The sequence below is a fragment of the Amphiprion ocellaris genome, chromosome 8 (assembly GCF_022539595.1).
Source record: "Amphiprion ocellaris isolate individual 3 ecotype Okinawa chromosome 8, ASM2253959v1, whole genome shotgun sequence".
Lineage (NCBI taxonomy): Eukaryota > Metazoa > Chordata > Actinopteri > Pomacentridae > Amphiprion > Amphiprion ocellaris.
This window is the reverse complement of record NC_072773.1, coordinates 37,898,573-37,914,977: the sequence shown is the minus strand read 5'-3', so window position 1 is coordinate 37,914,977 and position 16,405 is coordinate 37,898,573. Positions and strand designations below refer to the sequence as shown.

The 16,405-nt window shown below is 37.9% G+C and overlaps 2 protein-coding genes and 1 long non-coding RNA gene across 3 annotated transcripts; 2 read left to right on the top strand and 1 right to left on the bottom strand.

Moving 5' to 3' along the window:
- Positions 1-2,016: 2,016 nt before the first annotated feature.
- si:dkey-20d21.12 (uncharacterized protein LOC556245 homolog) lies at positions 2,017-6,657 on the top strand. Its single transcript, XM_035949184.2, has 4 exons — positions 2,017-2,352; positions 3,739-3,885; positions 4,103-4,321; positions 5,750-6,657. The coding sequence occupies exons 2-4, from the start codon at positions 3,750-3,752 to the stop codon at positions 5,884-5,886; spliced, it is 492 nt and encodes a 163-aa protein (XP_035805077.1). The 5' UTR covers positions 2,017-2,352; positions 3,739-3,749; the 3' UTR covers positions 5,887-6,657.
- A 1,534-nt stretch (positions 6,658-8,191) lies between these two features.
- On the bottom strand, positions 8,192-11,631 carry naa80 (N-alpha-acetyltransferase 80, NatH catalytic subunit). The gene is made up of 2 exons (XM_023272527.3): positions 11,579-11,631; positions 8,192-10,014 (listed from the first exon to the last, which is right to left on the bottom strand). Coding segments are annotated over exons 1-2 (756 nt in total). The 5' UTR covers positions 11,581-11,631; the 3' UTR covers positions 8,192-9,260.
- An 834-nt stretch (positions 11,632-12,465) lies between these two features.
- LOC129349533 (uncharacterized) lies at positions 12,466-13,691 on the top strand. The gene is made up of 2 exons (XR_008602570.1): positions 12,466-12,698; positions 13,354-13,691. It is a non-coding gene; the product is annotated as an uncharacterized LOC129349533 (long non-coding RNA).
- The last annotated feature ends 2,714 nt before the right edge of the window (positions 13,692-16,405 follow it).

Below are 16,405 nucleotides of genomic sequence, written 5' to 3'. Positions count from 1 at the left end.
AACTCTCCGGACTTCTGGAAAAACACATGGAGGAAGAAGCAAAGACTTGTGGGAAATGTAGTTGATGTGGTCTATATCCGCTCTACAGGCTGGTTGGTGGAATTAATTCACCCAGACTGAAACATATTAAAGAATCAGATAATTAATATAATAAACCCATTTAATAATGAAAAATCCCAGCATTAATCTGGACCACAGAATAATTAAACCATAACAGAAATCTCAGAACATTTTCCAGAACTAGAAGGAGCTCAGATTAACTTCTGGAAGAAAAGGAGGATTAACTAAATGTTTGGATCCACAATTCTTTAATTAGCATTATGTTTCATTAATTAATCAGATAAATCTGCATAATATACAATATTTTAGGGCTCTGGTCACATTTTTACTCACCATGGGTTCATTTTTTACTGTAATATAAAATCTTGCAGCTCTGTGGAAACAGAACAAACACAGATGGAAGTAGAGAGAATCAGAAAAATGCTCTGAGTAGAATAAAACCAACCATAGATGGAAGTAGAGAGAAAACAGCTGGAACTGCATAAATCTGGCAAAAAGAATAAACTAAATTTTGATTTCTTTGATTATTTTTCTACAAAATAATAATAAAAAACCTGAAACCAATATGGAGAACATTTCCTAAGAGTCCACATGTGTTCCTGATGCTGGAAAATAAAACATGGCTCCAGATTAATCAGATATTCAGACACTTCCAGTTTCATTAACTCTACGTTTGTCTCTGTGCTCTGATGGAGATGTTTCACCGTGCTGCATGGATCTCCTCTGTTCTCTGTTTCTGAGCTGTGCTGCATTTATTTTATTGTTTTATTTCCTCTATCTGCTCTGTTTAAACACTGCCTGCAGTTCAACCCAACATTTTTACTGTTGTTGTTTTAATGTTGTCCTGTTTGAGTCAGCCCAGGTTTCTTTATGGAGCTTAAATGTTTTACTTTCTTGTTTAGTTTTGTTTTTTAGAATCTGGTGCAGATGGTTTATTTTTCTGGCAAATGTTGACGTAGAAAATAAAGTGATTTTGAGCAAATCCAAGTATTTTAAGCATTAAGATTTGGTTATTTATGTGGACAAAACCTCACATAACACATGATTAGTTCAAGGACAGTTAGAAATTCAAGGATTCATCTGATTTTACAGCTTCTGACTTTGATAAATGTTGTGATTTCAGCACTTTTAAAAAGATAACATGGCTTTAGGATTCATGGTTTAGAGGGTTAAACTAGTTTCTAACATAAACTTTATTCCCCCTTTGCAAAGCTGCACCGTGAGGACAAAAAACACATCCACTGCTGGATTCTCTGACTGTAGTTCTGTCATTGAAACTAAAATATGTTACAGTTTATACTGATGCTAAAAGTTGGTTCTAGAAAAAAAAGCGGGATTGTGCTGCTTGTAATGGATATAACATGAACTAACTGCAGGTTTTAGAGCTCAGGTGTGTTTCCATCCCTGAAGGTTTCATGTGTCTATTAAATATTCATATATAATAGATCTACTGGACCTGAAATTATACAGACTCAAATGCTGGAAAAGTGACACTAATTGAAACTTCAAAGGCCTCCAAAAAATGTTAATTGCATGAGGGTGGAATTTGTATAAATAAGTAAGTAAATTAATTCATTAAAATAAAATTAATTAAATTAAATTGAACTGAATTAAACTAATAAAAACAATAATTGATTTATTGGCTGATTCTGAGAGGGTGGAGTTGCAGCTTTTTTGAGGTTTGATTGATTTTACGTGGAAATATTCTGTAAACTGTGATATTTTTGGATCTTTTCATCCCTTCTCATGCATTAAATCCTTTGAGTCCTTCGTCCTTCTCCAGCAGAGCAGATAGCTCAGAGTTTCTGGAGCTTCTGAGGTGTTTCTGTTCAGATAAACTCCAGCTGGCTGATTTTAGTCCTGAGTGTTTGTCCCTGTGTACCCCGTCATCCTCTGGCTAATTATAACCCCGAGTCCAGCTGCTATTTCAGGCTGTTTGGAGGCTTCGTTCCCTCTGAGTGTCCGGGGCAGCTGGGGTTGGATGAACCAGAACATGGACTCCCAGACGTAGCTGGAACGAGGGTCGGCCGGATCTGCAGAGTTACTCAGGAGGAGCAGCTCCCTGAGGAATAAACTACACTTTTTTATTAGTTTTTTTTAGACAACATTCACAGTTTGGATCAGTCAGGAGCTCAGTGGATTATTTCTGCAGCTCTGGAGAACTTCTGTGGACATTTAACTGAATTTATGGATGCTCTAAATGTTCTGGAAACCACACATCAGAAGATGAAGAGAACGACTGACTGAAGTAACAGGAATAAAACAGAACCCAGCTTCTGTTCCTGACTGGAGGTAGGAGGAGATAAAACTGCTCTGGTTTGTCTGTAAATCAGAACCAGAGTAAATCATGAGTTCATTCATGCTGTCAGCCTGCAGACAGCAGAACGTGATCCAGATTCCAGCAGCTTTGGACTCTAATAATAGATAAATCAGCTGTTTGTCTTCTAACAGACGGAGCTGATGTGTTTCTGAGGCTCTCATGTGATAAATTCTATAATTCTTTGCATTATTTCAACTATAAAACATCCTTCATGTTCCAGTGCTTCATCTCTGTTCATGAGCTCTCCTTATTATTATTTATTATGAACTGTTCCAGCTGCATCAGTTCTGAAGCTGCTGACGTTCTGATCCCAATCTAACCCATCTATCTATATCCTCAACCATCCAGTTATTCAGAGATCCTTCCTTCATCTACCGTCCTGTTGGATCAACAAACTCTCTGTGTGTTGATGAGTTAACAGCAGATGGAAATGTTCTCTGGAAGCTCTCATCGGTCATTTGACTTTCTGGTTGTTCATGAAACTGGATTAAACTCGTCGGTAAACGAGGATCAGGATCAGGACTATTCACTGACCCAAACTTCTGAACGTTCTGAGCTGGACGGGTTTGAATGAATGTTATCTTTTTAAAAACACCAAGATGACTCCATTTATTAGCAGCAGAACCAGTAAAAACAGAAAGAACTGTTGATCTTCACCTTCTATTCACTAATATTCTGTCAGGAAACATAAATTCATCAAAATCACTTTATTTTACGTGTATTAGTTTAAAACATTACAGAAAATTCCTCATTTGGTTAAACTGGATTCTTTAAAAACTATTAAATCAGTAATAACTCAGCAGCAACATGATGAAGATCAGAGACTGGACGAGACCAGGAGGAAACCTGATTAAAATGTAAAATATCTACAGTTAGCAGATTCATCATTTGATTTTTAGCTCTGGTAACACATGAGGACACTGGAAATGGAAAAAAACATTTTTTTAAATGGTATTTTGAAAATAAATGTTAAAAAGTTTCTCCTAAAGTGGCAAAAAGAAACATACAGACATAAAATCATCAGGATCTGAGAAACCAATAAAAATACACCACGGCATCTGGAAACATCAGCATTAGAATTAATAAGGATTAGACTGGAAGGAATAAAGTTAGGGGGTCAGAGAAACCCTAACCCTAACCTCCACAGAGAGTTAAAGTGTGAGAGGAGTTCACACGGTTAATGTGAACGTTCAAACGTGTTGTTGGATGTCGCCTTTTAAACCATCAGACGTTTAACACCTCCTGATCCTTTATATTACCTCCTCTCAGGTTAAAGAAAGCTGCAAGGTGGAGACCAGCTGGATGTCTTTTCTATCCATCATATATTAAACATCTCCTGATCCTTTACCTCCTCTCAGGTTGAGGAAGGATGTCGAGGCCTCCGTCCTCCCAGAACACTCCTCAGTCCTACAGGGTCAGCGACAGAGATCTGACCGAGATCGAGCTGCACTCTGTGGACTCCATCAGCGACCTGCACCGGACACACTACGAACACAGTCACAAAGGTATACACAATCTAAGTACACAACAAAAGGTATACACACAACATAAATACACACAACAAAGGTATAAACGCACCATGAACACAAAGGTATACACATGCTACGAACACAGAACCAAAGGTAGAAACACAATCTAAACACACAACAAAAGGTATACACAATCTAAACACACTCATAAAGCTACACACCCTCTGACCGTCTCCAGTGTGTCTCCTTCCAGGGATGAGACTTCCTCGTCCAGGATACACTCCGTCTCCCAACGGGAACGTCTTCCTGGCTGACGTGGCAGCTGTCAATCAGAGAGGACGTCTAATCAGCAGTCAGTGGCAGATCCGTCTCCAGGACATGTTGACTCCATCGTCCTCCAGAGCGTACATTATGGGATGTGCTCTCATCACCCTGCTGCTGCTGACGGTGCTGCTCATCTTCTACTTCATAGGTGAGAAATATCCATTAGTTTCCTTCAATACATCCTGGATATTATCATAAATATACTACATATAGTTCATATCTATCCTGTTATTGATCAATAATTTGTGTTCTTATAACTTTATGCTAGACCAGGTAAATGTGAGAACAGAATATTACTTGATAGTGAATATTAATTTGCAGTTCAGGATGTTAGACATCAGTACATCTACCATAGTGAAGGTCTGGTCTAGACGGAATAGACGGAACCATGAAGGTCTGACGTTCTGACTGAAGGAATCCACAGGAGAGGAATATTCCATCCAGAGCAGCGCTGGAATCACACAGGAAGGAAAAAGAGAAACCTGTGACATGAAGAGAAAGTTACAGCAAAGAGCAAAATAAATCTGTAAAGACCAGCAGAACATCTCCAGAACCTGGTGTGCTCCATGAAGAGACGTCTGGAATCAGAAATAAATGACAGAAAAGATTTAAAGTTCAGCAGTGAGAGGTTGAGGTTTAAATCTAGAACTGAGGGACTTCTGAAGTCCATGGGATATATCTGCATACATTTTTATTAAAAGTAAAAAACTAATGTTTTTATGTTCATTATAATCATGTCTTTACAATTTATATAATTATTTATTATGGAAACAATCACTTATTAATAAAAATGACGGGATATCACTAAAATATCAACTAAATAACCGTCTGAATTTAATACCAACTACCTTCTAATGAGCTAAACAATAATAAAATGAGCTCATTCAGAAATAGTTTGGATTGTGTTCTTTTAATAAGTTGAGATAATCATGACACATATTTCCTTTTTGTCAAATTTTATATGGAAAATAACAATTTAAATCGCTTTCCACTAAGTTCCTCATTACAAAAACACCTCTCCAGGAAGTGTGTTAATTCCAGATCACATGACCTGCTCCATATGATGTCATTTCCTCCTGAAGAAAAGACTGGCCAGACTCCAAGGCTTTCTGACTTATTTAATAGAAAGTAGTCAACAGGTTTACTGCAGTATCTGTAGAAATCAGTTGTATATATAATATTTAGAAGAATCTTTCTCTAAAATGCCACGTGGTGTTTGGTTGGTTTTTAGGCCTGAAAACAGCAAAAATGTCGACTATGATACAAAAAGTCCCTCAGTTATATACTGACTCTTGCATTGAGTCCTTGGAGTTGGATCAGTTCAGTTCAATTCAGTTTAATTTATATAGCGCCAATTACAGTCACATTGTTTCAAGACACTTTACAGAACCCACATCACATGAATACAGTAAATTAGTGTTAAGAGGTGATGCAGTTTTATTGTACCAGAGTGTTCTCTCCTCTGTTGTGTTAATGAACAGTGTATCTGAGAATCTGGGTGAACTCGGTGTTTATTCCTCAGTGTTTATTCCTCTTTATTTGTTCCTCTTTATTTGTTCTTCTTTATTTGTTCCAGTCCACCAGGGCGGTCTGATCTGGACGCTGACTGAAGCCGTGAAGGAGAAAGAAGCAGCGGCCTCTGAATTATCGCTGCTGATCCAAGAACTCCAGACTCTGAGGCTGAACCTGACGTCCAGCAGAGGACGGACATGAGGACAGGAAACAGACATGGACTGGACATAGAAGATCTCCATACGGAACGGAGACATCTTAACCCTTTGATGCATAACCTGGGTCAAAAGTGACCCAAATCCAATGGAAAATGAGTATCTCCTCATGTGGTCTATGCATCAAAGGGTTACAGCAGATCTGTGGGAGTTCCTGGATGAAACCATGTCACTCAGAAGGTTTTTGAAACCTTAGCAATGGTTTTTATCCAACACAGTGAGGATGAGTGTTTTTACTGCTGACATGTTTCCACTCCGTCTGCAGTCGTCCTCAGAGAATGAGGACAAGGACAGCTTGGAATCAGAGACTCTAGAATGGAAGACAAACCAGACGGGAACATTCGACTTGTTTGCGTCTCCTAAGATGTGTCTTTCGGGGAAAATGTGGGTGAGAGACAAACTGTTGTGTTTCCACGATGGAACAGGAAGTTCAGAAGCAGGATCTTGTGTTAATTATCTGATGGATCGTTTTTCCAACTGTTCAGTTTCTATCTTTCCATCTAGACTGCAGACGGAGTGGAAACATGTCAGCGAGGAAAAAACCATCACCTTCACTAACTTTATCAGATAAAAAGCAACGACAAAATGAACATTATCAATCTACCGTATAGTGCCAGGGTGATTATATGAATGAACATTATTATATTTAGTGACATCTCTGGTATTAAAGCATGTTATTATTACTAATGTATGATTTTAATTATTACCATTGTCTCATAAAGTGTGTTATAAACTGTACCAGCTGTTTCTATCTTGACCCATAGATTTTTTTGTTTATTTGTTGTCGTGTATTTAACATGACCACACAATATAAATGTGATAAACACACTTTTATTACATTTTATCACATTTATTAACACATATCGGGGTTTCAGCATGGATTTTATAGAACTAATAGTTAAACATAGACAGATTTTTCTCTACTGTCACCATTTACATATTATGTGTGATTCTGTCCTATTTTTTACACAGTTACTTATTTACTGTCATTTTTTAAAAGGAAAAAACAGTTTTATCAGATTCTATGTAGATCCACATGCAGCTGTTATGGTCTGTTGTTTTCTGAACAACAGAACATAACAGCTGTTCAGTTATTTTCATATTTATCTACATACTGTATATACTCAGATACTATTACTATACTAATACTACACACTACAGATGCTTTATTTTTATTTTTATCTGTTTAAATATTTATCTACATTTTATAGATACTTTACTACTTTATCTCCTCTCTGCTCGGTGAAACATCATTAAAGTCAAATATTTCCTGAGTTTTTATCAGAAAACTGCTGGTTGCAGCTGAGGGTGTCCAACATGAGGCCCGTGGGCCAAAAGTGGTCCTCCAGAGGGTCCAATCTGGTCCTCAAAGTGGAAAAATTCCAGAGAAGACATTAACTGCAGATTGTAAATTAGTAAAACTATAAATTTAAAATCATTTCTAGACCATGACAAGTTGTTTTGATCCTCCAGTAAATCCTCTCTGGTTCAGTTCCAGGTGACTAAATGTTGTGTTCCTTTGTCGACACTGTGATCTGGAAGCTGTAATGTGGAAATGATAAACTGAGGCTGAATGTTGCTGAAACTGAATTTATTTTTCATAAATTTCAGGTTGTTCTTGATGTTCAGTAAAAAGATAATTCCTTAAATGTGAACATTTCTGCACTAAACCAAAGGAACCATTAGGAGTTGTGGTTATTTATAGGTTATTATGCTGTGGTTTTACTGGAGATCAGACTGGACTGAATTAAACTGGACTAAGATGAGTTTGACTCTCCTGGTCTAAAGGCTTCAGTGGTTCAGAGCAACACAGAATTTTTAGTTTATACAGAATCAAGCAAACTCTATATTTAAAAAAGAGACATGTAGAATAATGTGACTGTGATGAAACATCCCAGTTTAAACTTTATTTTTCCAGATAAAACTGCAACGTTCTGATAAAATCTGATGATTCTTTCTGTTCTTAAACGGTGTAATGAGGAAAGTTTTACGCAATCAAACGCCTCAAGGGTTTTAAGGTTCAGGGATGTTTGAGAAATTTCACCCTTAGTCCTTGGAAGTTATTGGATATTTGTTAAACAGGACATAAAGTATGATGGAATCAGCTGAATTTAAAGTCCTGTTCAGGTAATAAACCTTTAGTGGTAGCAGGATTTAAAATGAAGAAGAAACTGAAGGAAACCAGGGAAGGCTGATCATTGTTTTACTGACTACATCTACTAGAAGCAACACTGACGTTAAATGACTGTTTGATAATTAAAAGTTGTGTAAAAATAAACACGTCAATGAAATATTTAATAAACTCTCTTTATTTCCATTATTTTTCAGAAATGTAACAAACCTTTAAAAGGTTCAATAAACAGCACATTCAGAACTCCTGGTGAACATCACAACATCCCATAATTTAACAACAGCAGCAGATAAAAGATTGAGGTTTGATTTCTGACACTATTATTTATAAATTATTAGTGGCGTCTTCAAGTAAACATAAAATCCATTTATCAGCTTAGAAACCTGTTATCTGGACTCTGACTAAAGCAGTGATTGTATTTGTTTCTGCAGAAAGCAGACCTTTTCTAAAAAACGTCACCATAAACCAGATAAATCAAACCATCCATTCCACCTCCAGACATCCCATCACACATTAAATGCTCTCAATAGTTCTGGATGGAGTGGATTTGAAACAGTTTGGTTCTCCAGATATAAATGCTTCTTCTCTGGAAATGGAAAATCCTCTGACTGTGAAAATCCAAATATTTCCTGAGTTTAATTTGAGAACGTCTAAAGTCTTTCCTCTGTGGAGACCTGGAGCTTTCAGAGGAGTTTAACGACCATCTGAAGGTAAAAATCCAAAGATTGTTTCTGTTTTTAGTTTCTCTGCATTGATAAATGATTTCATTTAGCAGATTTCTAAATAGATAACACACCTTTTAAACCTGCTGGCAGATGTTGGGGTTCAGAGGGTTAAAGAATGCTGGTTTATGACCATTTTCTGGCTTTTAGTGTTCCTCATCCTTCACACTTTCCTTCCTGGTCAGACTCATGATCTGTGCCGGTACCAGAATTTAGCTTAAAGTGACTTCAGATGTCAGGTTCTCACAGACGTGGAGATAAAAGATGCAGAAAACCTGAAGTCTGATGAACGGATGAAGACGTGACTGAAGAGGACCGAGTCTGAATGTGGAACAACTTCATCCATGAGTCCTTTGGTTTGACAGCAGAGTTTCCTTCGGTGTTCTTTATCTGTGTCTGACAACAACATGTGTGTGTTTTATATGTGTGTGTGTGTGTGTGTGTGTGTGTGTGTGTGTGTGTGTGTGTGTGTGTGTGTGTGTGTGCACATTAATGTGTGTGTGTTCATCAGATGTCTTTGTGCATCCAGTAGATGGAAGTTCCTTTAGCATCTCTGTAGGGAGTTTCAGTCAGAGTCTGAAGTATTGGCTCCACAGACTGAGGAGGAGGAGGAGGAGGGATGGAGGGGGGAGGAGGAGGAGGAGATGATCCTAGAACACCACCTCCTCCCTGAGCTTGTCGATCCTCCGTCCTTCTTTGCGTTTCTTCGTTGGACGTCCTGGAGAACCTCAGCAGCATCTCCATGGGAACGAAGGTTGTCATGGCGCCGGCGTTCTGCACCGGCGTGGACAGGACGTATCCCAGGTGGGCGTAGAAGTGCTGCTTGTCGTGGGTGGTGAGGACGAGGCGTCTGAAGCCTCGGTTCTTAGCGTAACGCTCTGTCTCCTCCATCAGCGTCCGGCCCAAACCCTTTCCTCGCTCCGGCCTAGAGACCACCACTGACTCCAGGAACAGGCTGCCTCCCTGACCCACCACCCGGGACAGACGGGCGTGACCCAGCAGCCTCTCGGACCCCCGGGGGCCCCGCAGGAGGACCAGGCAGACCGGGAAGTCTGAGCAGGACTTCTGGAGGGCGTGGACCCGGGCTGCCTGGCTCCTCTGCCACTCTGAGTTCACCAGATCTGCACAAGGAACCAGGAGGTCCGGACGTCGGTGGAGGGGAACCACATGGACCTTCTCTGAGGGTTCTACATCCAGCTTCAGTGTTGAGATCTCACAATCAGAGTCCAGTCTGGAGTTTGGAGATGTTTGGTCTTCAGACCTGTGACGATCAGGGTTTTAGTCAGACTCCATTCATTCAGAAAAAGTTAGAAAAGTTTAAAGGTGCAGCTCCTCTGTTCTGGGTTAATCAGATCACAGGGATCCAGACTGGGACCTTCTATAGATGATCCTTAAACTGCTGTGGAACACCAACTCAACCCTCAGAACTTCACTCAGACAATCAGTGACTAAATTATTAATTGCTCATCTTCCAAACTTTCAGTAGAATTCTCTAATTTTCTAATTGTTTAACCTTTAATGTTTTTAGAAGCATTTTATTAATCCTGTAAAGACGGGGTAAGGGTTAGGATTACTACCTTTTATTTATAATATTACGAATTATTATAATTATGTGTAATTATTACAGGGTTTATTACTGATAAATACATTCTGACCACTGCTCATTATTCTGGAGGAAACCAGAATTAGACTAAAGCAGCTTTTTTCACAATCAATTTATCTGTCGGTTATTTTCTCAACTGATGATTTAATTTATACAAAATGAAGAAAAATGATTCAAAACACAAAAACATTCAGTTTAGTGTCACAGAAATCCAACTAAAAGTCACATTTCTGAAGCTGGAACCAAAGAACTATTGATGATTCAATTTTTGTTGATTGAATTATTGATTATTGAACCAAACTCGTGACTTTTTGGATATTTGGCTTATTTTCTAACCATTTAACCACTAATTGTATAAAAGAGTGATTATTTTTCATTATGTTGGTGTTATAGAAATTATTTAAAAAAACAGAAAAAATGAATTTACTAAAACTGATTAAAAACAACAACATTCAGTTTAACATCACAGAGAAATGACAATCAATTTTTTTTTGTTGGACCCAAAATTAAAAAAAAAAAACAAACAAAAAAAAAAAAAAACGCCTTCAGACAGTCAGAAGCTGATTAAACTCACATTATGCTTTAGTGCACCACGATCACAGAGTTCTACTGTAATAATATTTTAATATATGTACTGGTGTTACTTCACCTGGCACAGGTATTTATAGTACTGCAGTAACTAACTACTACAGGTAGTTATAGTACTGCAGTAACTAACTACAACACGTAATTATAGTACTACAGTAACTAACTACTACAGGTACTGGTATATTATAGTATAGCGTCGTATATTATATATAGTATAGTATATTACAGTATATGGTGAGCCATGTGTTGTATTTAAGCTAAAATATTTTTAAGTCCAGATAAAGTTCAATAAAATCCTGATAAACTGAACATTTAGCTGCTCTGTGCAGATCTGACACTAGACTGATGAAACAAGTATTTATTTAGTAATTTATTTGTCTTCATTCTGGACATTTTCCTCCCTTAGTTTTCTTCCATATAAGGTAATGCTAAACACCGTTAGCTTCATGCTAAAAACACAGTTAGCTTCGTGCTAAAGGGCTAACTATTCCTCATTAGAGGTGAATTCTGCTCTGAGACTCTCTGAGGAGGAACCGCTGACATGTTTAAAGTCCATTCTAGGATTTAAACCTCTAATTGCTGCTGGTTTCTCGTCTTCAAACCTCTATTTCTGCTCCTTTCTAACTTCCCCTACATTTCAGAGGCGCTGTTCGTCCTCCTGGCAGCCGGAAGCGGAACAGCGCTGCGGTGCTGTGGCGTGACGTCCGCCCCCTGTGGCTGGGAGTGGTATTACACATAAAAATACACTAAAAAGACCTACCTGCTGTTACCTGTTATCTGGTGTTACCTGTTGTTACCTGTTTTTATCTGGTGTTATGGAATCACAGGAGTGCCACAATAAAATATAAATAAATGAATAAATAAATAAATAAATAAATAAATAAATAAATAAATAAATAAATAAATAAATAAATAAATAAGGAAATAAATGTGGAAATATAAAGAGAAATAAATAAATGTGGAAATATAAAGAGAAATAAATAAATGTGGAAATATAAATAAATAAATAAATGTGGAAATATAAAGAGAAATAAATAAATACATAAAAAGGAAAATTTTGGGGCTGCACAGTGGCGTAGTGGTTAGCACTTTCGGCTTGCAGCAAGAAGGTCCCTGGTTCGTGTCCCGGCTTTCCCGGGATCTTTCTGCATGGAGTTTGCATGTTCTCCCTGTGCATGCGTGGGTTTTCTCCGGGTACTCCGGCTTCCTCCCACAGTCCAAAAATATGCTGAGGTTAATTGATGATTCTAAATTGCCCGTAGGTGTGAATGTGAGAGTGATTGTTTGTCTTTGTATGTGGCCCTGCGACAGACTGGCGACCTGTCCAGGGTGTCCCCTGCCTTCGCCCGAGTCAGCTGGGATAGACTCCAGCCCCCCCCCCCCCGCGACCCTAGTGAGGATTAAGCGGTGTATAGATAATGGATGGATGGATGGAAAATTTTGTCTTTGCTTTTCCCTTTTTTTTTTTTTTTCCCGATTTTGTCATTGTCTTTTCCGTTTTGCATTTGCCTTTTCCTTTTGGCACTCCTCAGTCCACCAAGTAAAAACAAAGACAAAAGACTCTGCTTTCACTTGGTGGACTGAGCTGTCAATCAAATGGCTCTGGGCGGGGCTTTCTCTCCAGGGTGGGTAGTCGTACCTGATCACAGGATTCCTGCCTGACAGCAGCTCCTAGCACGGCTGAAGTCAAGTGATGGCACCGTGGCGCTTCTGCTGATTCTACCAGCAGACACTGAAAGGGCTCTGATAGTTCGGTAAGTTAATGTTTATTTTCTTATTGGTGCCAGTTTTAATGCACTTTATATACACCTGTAGTGTCAGATATAATTTGTACGGTGCACTCCAGATGTCGATGGAGTTTATTTGTGTGTGTGTTGACCAGAGAAGAGAGTTAGCATCCAGTAAATATTAGCTTTAATGTTAGCGATGCTAACCGAGCTAGCTGCTCAGTAGTAGCCTGATTAAAGCTAACGTAGCATTAAGCTAACGATGTTTGTGTTGTGTTTCATGTAAGCAGCTGAAGTGTGTTGTGTCAGTGTAATGTGGTACATTTAGTTAATAAAACTGTTCATAGAGACGCTGGTTCACATTAATGTAACGTTTAGAAAACCTACATGTGATTAAAACACTGAGGTTAAGGTTCTGTGTTGTCAGTAGTCCTGAATATCTGCTGAGTCTCTGAAGTTAAACTGGAGAAAACAGTAAATCTGCTGTCTAGTCGTTAACATTGTTTAATGACTGATTCACATGTTGTAGTACATATTCCTGCAGTGTAGACTGGAAAAATAAACTTCCAGAATATGATCAAAGTAATGATGAACACTACAGTTATTAGATTTAATGTTCCAGCAGCTGGACTGAAAGAACCTTGTAGAGCTTTTTCTCACTGTTAGTGTCTTTTCCTTCCAGCCTTGGTCTGGATCACTGGAAACATCTAGTCTGATGGACTGAGAGCTACAGAGAACATGAACATCCAGCTGTGGTTGTCTGAAGAGTCTTTTCTCCTTCATCACTGTGAGGAAGAGAAGCACTGATGTCCTCCTCATCCTTCCAGTAATAACAATAATGCTGCAGATTCAGCTCCTCTCTTCATAATACAACTTGTCTTGTGACTGTTCAGTATTTACACTTCACTGTCAGCAACACGTTGTTTATTTCATCCATTTATTTCATGTGTTTACACATCTTTACAGTTCACAATTGTTAAATAATGTAGTTTTTAAATGTGCAATAAAGGTAATAATGAAGCTCCTGCCCTGAATGTGTTGATGTTTTAATGCTGCATATTTGCTATATATAACATGGACTTTTTATATTGTATTTCTGCTCCAACAGCAGAGATGCAGTTAAAGGTGATAAATAGAACCTGTGAATACTAAGGACAGAGAATAATAAACTGCTGAGAGTTGGTCTGTCCTTCTGTAACTGAAAGTTAAACAGGAAGTGGTTCACTGAGGATGTCGTCAATTCAGTCTCCTTCTTCACAACCAGATGAGGTTTTCCTTCTGTTTGCTTCACTCAGAAGATCCTCACAGTGAACATGAGACACCTGAGATGAAGAGAAACGTCACAGTATCAGCATCAACAGCAGAGGTTCATCATTACTTTGATCATATTCTGGGAGTTTATTTTTCCAGTCTACACTGCAGGAATACGTACTATAACGTGAATCAGCCATTAAACAATGTTAACTAGAGAGTTGATTTACTGTTTTCTCCAGTTTAACTTCAGAGACTCAGCAGATATTCAGGACTACTGACAACATAGAACCTTAACCTCACTGTTTTAATCACATTTAGGTTTTCTAAACGTTACATTAATGTGAACCAGCGTCTCTATGAACAGTTTTATTAACTAAATGTACCACATTACACTGACACAACACACTTCAGCTGTTTACATGAAACACAACACAAACATCGTTAGCTTAATGCTACGTTAGCTTTAATCAGGCTATGACTGAGCAGCTAGCTCGGTTAGCATCGCTAATTCACATTAAAGCTAATATTTACTGGATGCTAACTCTCTTCTCTGGTCAACCCACACACAAATAAACTCCATCGACATCTGGAGTGCACCGTACAAATTATATCTGACACTACAGGTGTATATAAAGTGCATTAAAACCGGCACCAATAAGAAAATAAACATTAACTTACCGAACTATCAGAGCCCTTTCAGTGTCTGCTGGTAGAATCAGCAGAAGCGCCACGGTGCCATCACTTGACTTCAGCCGTGCTAGGAGCTGCTGTCAGGCAGGAATCCTGTGATCAGGTACGACTACCCACCCTGGAGAGAAAGCCCCGCCCAGAGCCATTTGATTGACAGCTCAGTCCACCAAGTGAAAGCAGAGTCTATTGTCATTGTTTTTACTTGGTGGACTGAGGAGTGCCAAAAGGAAAAGGCAAATGCAAAACGGAAAAGACAATGACAAAATCGAAAAAAAAAAAAAAAAAAAGGGAAAAGCAAAGACAAAATTTTCCTTTTTATGTATTTATTTCTCTTTATATTTCCACATTTATTTATTTATTTCTCTTTATATTTCCACATTTATTTCCTTATTTATTTATTTGTCTTTATATTTCCACATTCATTTATGTCTTTATATTTCCACATTTATTTATTTATTTATTTATTTCTCTTTATATTTCCACATTTATTTATTTCTCTTTATATTTCCACATTATTTATTTCTCTTTATATTTCCACATTTATTTCCACATTTATTTATTTCTCTTTAAATTTCCACATTTATTTATTTCTCTTTATATTTCCATATTTATTTCCATTTATTTATTTATTTATTTCTCTTTATATTTACATATTTATTTCCTTATTTATTTATTTATTTATTTATATTTTATTGTGGCACTCCTGTGATTCCATAGGGTCCTTCACTGTTTTTTTTTAAATATATAAATTAAACTCAGTGATAACCAGAGATTATTTGATCTTCTTGTCCAATTGCAGATTCAGAATCAATGGCGTGACGAGAAATAACTGAAAACTCTTAAATAGCTCCTGAGAACAGAGGATCAAATTTCACTGTGTGGAAAGCTGAAAATTAAAAAATATATGTTGGTAAATACTGGATCTATCTGTGGAAAACTTCCATTTACTGACATTTTAATATCCTAAGAGCAAAAGAAAAAAAGAGAAGTCCAGTTTACTGAAGCTCCAAGGATTATGAAGACCTGAATATTTTAAATATCCAAAGATTATAAAAGCTTCAACTAAATCAGAGCAGAAAGAGTCTCAATAATAGGACTCAGTGCATTAAATATGATGGTCTGTGCTCTGAATGTGTTACTGTCCACTAGGGGGTGCCGCAGGGTTCTGTATTAGGTCCCCTTTAATTCGTTATTTATATCAGTGATCTGGGTCTAAATGTGTCAGATTCTAATCTACATTTCTATGCTGATGACTCAGTTATTTACTGCTGTGGACCAACTCTTGTTCAGGCTGTTAAATCCCTGCAGAAAGTGTTTGTTTCTGTCCTGCACTCATTACTGGACCTGAAACTTGTTCTAATGCAGACAAGACTAAGCTGATGTTGTTCTCCAACTCTAGTACGTGTCCACAGATGATTCCCTCAGTGTCCACACTGGAGGGACATGAAATAGAGGAGGTTCAGATGTATAAATACCTGATGACTCCCTCACTTTCAAGCCACATGTGGGGAATCTTGTAAAGAAGCTGAGGCTAAAACTGGGTTTTTATTTTCGAAACAAGTTGTGTTTTTCTTTTAGTGTAAAAAAGCGGCTCGTCACTGCGACTTTGTTGTCTGTGTTGGATTATGGAGATCTTTTGTGTATGAATGGTTGACTCTGTTTGCTTCTCTTAGGTTTATTACCAACTGTAAAATGTCAACGTACCACTGTGAGTTCTACTCTCAGGTGGGATGGCCAACTTTAGCCACCAGAGGAATCCATCTTCTATTTTCATATATAAGGCGATACTT

Excerpts from the sequence above, each read along its gene's own strand:
- si:dkey-20d21.12 (XM_035949184.2), top strand. The coding sequence starts at position 3,750 with ATGTCGAGGCCTCCGTCCTCCCAGAACACTCCTCAGTCCTACAGGGTC. Across the intron at positions 3,886-4,102 it reads CTACGAACACAGTCACAAAG|GGATGAGACTTCCTCGTCCA; the intron begins GTATACACAATC and ends GTCTCCTTCCAG. Across the intron at positions 4,322-5,749 it reads GCTCATCTTCTACTTCATAG|TCCACCAGGGCGGTCTGATC; the intron begins GTGAGAAATATC and ends TATTTGTTCCAG.